The sequence below is a fragment of the Dendrobates tinctorius genome, unplaced genomic scaffold, assembly GCF_039654945.1.
Source record: "Dendrobates tinctorius isolate UK_male_01 unplaced genomic scaffold, ASM3965494v1 ptg000251l, whole genome shotgun sequence".
NCBI lineage: Eukaryota > Metazoa > Chordata > Amphibia > Anura > Dendrobatidae > Dendrobates > Dendrobates tinctorius.
This window is the reverse complement of record NW_027361918.1, coordinates 9,770,773-9,776,037: the sequence shown is the minus strand read 5'-3', so window position 1 is coordinate 9,776,037 and position 5,265 is coordinate 9,770,773. Positions and strand designations below refer to the sequence as shown.

The 5,265-nt window shown below is 58.1% G+C and overlaps 1 protein-coding gene across 1 annotated transcript; it reads left to right on the top strand.

The window, feature by feature from the left end:
- Positions 1-2,608: 2,608 nt before the first annotated feature.
- On the top strand, positions 2,609-4,914 carry OST4 (oligosaccharyltransferase complex subunit 4, non-catalytic). The gene is made up of 3 exons (XM_073557846.1): positions 2,609-2,764; positions 4,420-4,537; positions 4,769-4,914. Exon 2 carries the CDS (start codon positions 4,421-4,423, stop codon positions 4,532-4,534), a length of 114 nt encoding a protein of 37 aa, XP_073413947.1. The 5' UTR covers positions 2,609-2,764; position 4,420; the 3' UTR covers positions 4,535-4,537; positions 4,769-4,914.
- Positions 4,915-5,265: the final 351 nt, after the last annotated feature.

Here is a 5,265-nt window from a genome sequence, read left to right as displayed (position 1 = left end):
ATAAGGGAGGAATGAGGGGAGCAATGAGGGGCAATTATGGGAGCAATGAGGGGGCAATGAGGGGATAATGAGGGAGCAATGAGGGGGCAATAAGAGAGGAATGAGGGGAGCAATGAGGGCGCAATAAGGGATGAATGAGGGGAGCAAAGAGGGGGCAATGAGGGGAGCAATGAGGGGAGCAATGAGGGGGCAATGAGGGGAGCAATGAGGGAGAAATGAGGGGAGCAATGAGGGGAGCAATGAGGGAGAAATGAGGGGAGCAATGAAGGGAGCAATGAGGGGGCAATGAGGGGGCAATGAGGGGATAATGAGGGAGCAATGAGGGGGCAATAAGGGAGGAATGAGGGAGCAATGAGGGGGCAATAAGGGAGAAATGAGGGGAGCAATGAAGGGAGCAATGAGGGGGCAATGAGGGAGCAATGAGGGGAGCAATGAGGGGAGCAATGAAGGGAGCAATGAGGGGACAATGAGGGGGCAATGAGGGGGCAATGAGGGGGCAATGAGGGGGCAATGAGGGGAGCAATGAGGGGGCAATGAGGGGGCAATTATGGGAGCAATGAGGGGGCAATGAGGGGATAATGAGGGAGCAATGAGGGGGCAATAAGGGAGGAATGAGGGGAGTAAAGAGGGGGCAATGAGGGGAGCAATGAGGGGAGCAATGAGGGGAGCAATGAGGGGAGCAATGAGGGGGCAATGAGGGGAGCAATGAGGGAGAAATGAGGGGAGCAATGAGGGAGAAATGAGGGGAGCAATGAGGGGGCAATGAGGGAGCAATGAGGGGAGCAATGAGGGGACAATGAGGGAGCAATGAGGGGACAATGAGGGAGAAATGAGGGGAGCAATGAGGGAGAAATGAGGGGAGCAATGAGGGGGCAATGAGGGAGCAATGAGGGGAGCAATGAGGGGGCAATAAGGGAGGAATGAGGGGAGCAATGAGGGGAGCAATGAGGGGACAATGAGGGAGAAATGAGGGGAGCAATGAGGGAAGCAATGAGGGGGCAATGATGGGAGCAATGAGGGGATAATGAGGGAGCAATGAGGGGGCAATAAGGGAGGAATGAGGGGAGCAATGAGGGGCAATTATGGGAGCAATGAGGGGGCAATGAGGGGATAATGAGGGAGCAATGAGGGGGCAATAAGAGAGGAATGAGGGGAGCAATGAGGGAGCAATGAGGGCGCAATAAGGGATGAATGAGGGGAGCAAAGAGGGGGCAATGAGGGGAGCAAAGAGGGGAGCAATGAGGGGGCAATGAGGGGAGCAATGAGGGAGAAATGAGGGGAGCAATGAGGGAGAAATGAGGGAGCAATGAGGGGGCAATGAGGGGATAATGAGGGAGCAATGAGGGGGCAATAAGGGAGGAATGAGGGGACAATGAGGGGAGCAATGAGGGAGAAATGAGGGGAGCAATGAAGGGAGCAATGAGGGGGCAATGAGGGGATAATGAGGGAGCAATGAGGGGGCAATAAGGGAGGAATGAGGGAGCAATGAGGGGGCAATAAGGGAGAAATGAGGGGAGCAATGAAGGGAGCAATGAGGGGGCAATGAGGGGATAATGAGGGAGCAATGAGGGGGCAATAAGGGAGGAATGAGGGGACAATGAGGGGAGCAATGAGGGGGCAATAAGGGAGGAATGAGGGGACAATGAGGGGAGCAATGAGGGGAGCAATGAGGGAGAAATGAGGGGAGCAATGAGGGGGCAATGAGGGAGCAATGAGGGGAGCAATGAGGGGAGCAATGAGGGGACAATGAGGGGAGCAATGAGGGGGCAATGAGGGGAGCAATGAGGGGGCAATGAGGGGAGCAATGAGGGGAGCAATGAGGGGAGCAATGAGGGGGCAATGAGGGGAGCAATGAGGGGGCAATGAGGGGATAATGAGGGAGCAATGAGGGGGCAATGAGGGAGCAATAAGGGGAGCAATGAGGGGGCAATGAGGGAGCAATGAGGGGAGCAATGAGGGGAGCAATGAGGGGACAATGAGGGGAGCAATGAGGGGGCAATGAGGGGGGCAATGAGGGGAGCAATGAGGGGAGCAATGAGGGGGCAATGAGGGGATAATGAGGGAGCAATGAGGGGGCAATGAGGGAGCAATAAGGGGAGCAATGAGGGGGCAATGAGGGGGCAATGAGGGAGCAACGAGGGGAGCAATGAGGGGAGCAATGAGGGGGCAATGAGGGGATAATGAGGGAGAAATGAGGGGAGCAATGAGGGGAGCAATGAGGGGACAATGAGGGGAGCAATGAGGGGGCAATGAGGGGATAATGAGGGAGCAATGAGGGGGCAATGGTAGTCAGCGCTCGGCCGCCGTCGTGGACAGTGATTCTGAGTAGCCCCAGAGGAAGTGTAGCTGCTCTAGGAGGATTCTCCTGCCATTTTCTGGTCTGTAATCAGCTGACAGCACAGCAGAGGCTCTCACTGATCTCCGTCACCCCCAGCTTCATGTGCAGCGGTTTTCTTTGCTCCATTCCGGCTTATTGTGAGCGGTGACATGATGTAGTGTGAATAGAGCAGGTGGCCGGCAGATGGCGCTGCGCTAACACTCTGCATTGAGGACTGCTGCATCTCGCAGTTTACGTGAAGAATTCACATTGGAGCATGCGCAGTTCTTCTATGGCGGCCCTGCGCATGGGAGCAGTAAGATGGCGCCAATGATGGGCGGAGCCAGCGATAGGTAACCTGTTTCCGCTCTCGCATCGGAAGCGGAAGTGGAGTGAGACAGTGACGTGTCCGCAAGAGAGACAGAGGGGCAGATACCTCACTGACAGGTACCGGGGTCCGTGCGACGGGAGCGGTGTACGGGGGGGAGGTACAGGCGGAGGGGAGCGGTGTACGGGGGGAGGTACAGGCGGAGGGGAGCGGTGTACGGGGGGAGGTACAGGCGGAGGGGAGCGGTGTACGGGGGGAGGTACAGGCGGAGGGGAGCGGTGTACGGGGGGGAGGTACAGGCGGAGGGGAGCGGTGTACGGGGGGAGGTACAGGCGGAGGGGAGCGGTGTACGGGGGGAGGTACAGGCGGAGGGGAGCAGTGTACGGGGGGAGGTACAGGCGGAGGGGAGCGGTGTACGGGGGGAGGTACAGGCGGAGGGGAGCGGTGTACGGGGGGGAGGTACAGGCGGAGGGGAGCGGTGTACGGGGGGGAGGTACAGGCGGAGGGGAGCGGTGTACGGGGGGAGGTACAGGCGGAGGGGAGCGGTGTACGGGGGGAGGTACAGGCGGAGGGGAGCGGTGTACGGGGGGAGGTACAGGCGGAGGGGAGCGGTGTACGGGGGGAGGTACAGGCGGAGGGGAGCGGTGTACGGGGGGAGGTACAGGCGGAGGGGAGCCGTGTACGGGGGGAGGTACAGGCGGAGGGGGGAGGTACAGGCGGAGGGGAGCGGTGTACGGGGGGAGGTACAGGCGGAGGGGAGCGGTGTACGGGGGGAGGTACAGGCGGAGGGGGGAGGTACAGGCGGAGGGGAGCCGTGTACGGGGGGAGGTACAGGCGGAGGGGAGCGGTGTACGGGGGGAGGTACAGGCGGACGGGAGCCGTGTACGGGGGGAGGTACAGGCGGAGGGGAGCCGTGTACGGGGGGCAGTATATATGCCGAGGTATTACAGGCAGAGCAGATCGGTGTAAGTTGGGGTGTTAAATGCGGAGTAGAACATTTGTATACTGGGGTGTTTACAACGCTTTGCTCTGCATATAACAGCCCGGCTTACACCGCTGTACTGTGCCAATTCCACCCCAGTATACACTACTCTGCTCCACATATATGCCGGGGTGTTGTAGGAGGAGCAGGGCGGCGTATGTTGGGATGTTATAGGTGCAGTGGAGCGGTGTATGCTGGGGTGTTATAGGAGGAGCAGAGCGGTGTATGCTGGGATGTTATAGGCGCAGTGGAGCGGTGTATGCTGGGGTGTTATAGGAGCAGAGCGGTGTATGCTGGGGTGTTATAGGAGGAGCAGAGCGGTGTATGCTGGGATGTTATAGGCGCAGTGGAGCGGTGTATGCTGGGGTGTTATAGGAGCAGAGCGGTGTATGCTGGGGTGTTATAGGAGGAGCAGAGCGGTGTATGCTGGGATGTTATAGGCGCAGTGGAGCGGTGTATGCTGGGGTGTTATAGGCGCAGTGGAGCGGTGTATGCTGGGGTGTTATAGGCGCAGTGGAGCTGTGTATGCTGGGGTGTTATAGGCGCAGTGGAGCGGTGTATGCTGGGGTGTTATAGGCGCAGTGGAGCGGTGTATGCTGGGGTGTTATAGGCGCAGTGGAGCGGTGTATGCTGGAGTGTTATAGGCGCAGTGGAGCGGTGTATGCTGGGGTGTTATAGGCGCAGTGGAGCAGAGCGGCGTATGTTTGGGGGTTATAGGTGCAGTGGAGCGGTGTACGGGTGATGCAGCTCTGGATATGACTGCCGTATCCTCGCTCTTGTCTCCCTCTGCAGGATGATCACGGACGTGCAGCTCGCCATCTTCGCTAACATGCTGGGGGTGTCGCTCTTCCTCCTGGTCGTTCTCTACCACTATGTCGCAGTCAATAATCCAAAGAAGCAGGAGTAATGTGTAAGTGGGGGAGGGGCTCTGGGCAGCAGGCAGTGACGGTGTGTAGTTGTCAGCACCTTTCTTGGGTGTGATGGTGTCGCCCTTCGGGCAGGATGGGGGCTGAGGCCTGAGAACAATCGCTGGATGTGGGCTTGTAATAGCGTCCAGGACTTCTCCCCACCTGGGTGGGTCTTTATGTTGGGGCAGTATGGCCGCCTGTGTATTCACTAATAAAGTCTCTTCTCTCTTTAGGTCGGCTGTTCTTTAGGAGGCCCCACCCCCTTGGCTGTGGAGGAGAGCCCGCCGCCTTGGCACACACTTCCTCTATTGTACAGATATTTTCTAGATTTGATGTTTTCTTGCTGTAGATGAATAAACGCTGGACGTTGTGTCCATGACCCGTCGGCCGTCAGCGCAGTTTATATGGGGAGTGGGATGTGGTGGGAGATGGCGGCGCCTCCGTCAGGAGCACGCCACCAGATAATGAGGTTTTGCAGTTGTCGGTGGCTTTTGCTTTCCATGCGCTCTAATTGCTGCACTTCACCAGGAGTCTGTCCTGGTCTTGGCTCGTCTGTGATCAGAGCTGTGCGTCCATCTCGTGACCGGGGCAGATTCATTGTGAGCGACGGCAGAGATCTTGGGACCTGCAGCACTTGTTATCCTGAGTATGACCACCACTGATGGGGAAACGTCCCTCCCAGCGGAGTGGTGACGTTTATGAAGATGGGGCTCGTCTCAGGCCAGGGGAT

What these genes read in the sequence shown, in the direction of transcription:
- OST4 (XM_073557846.1), top strand. Translation starts at nt 4,421, where the DNA reads ATGATCACGGACGTGCAGCTCGCCATCTTCGCTAACATGCTGGGGGTG.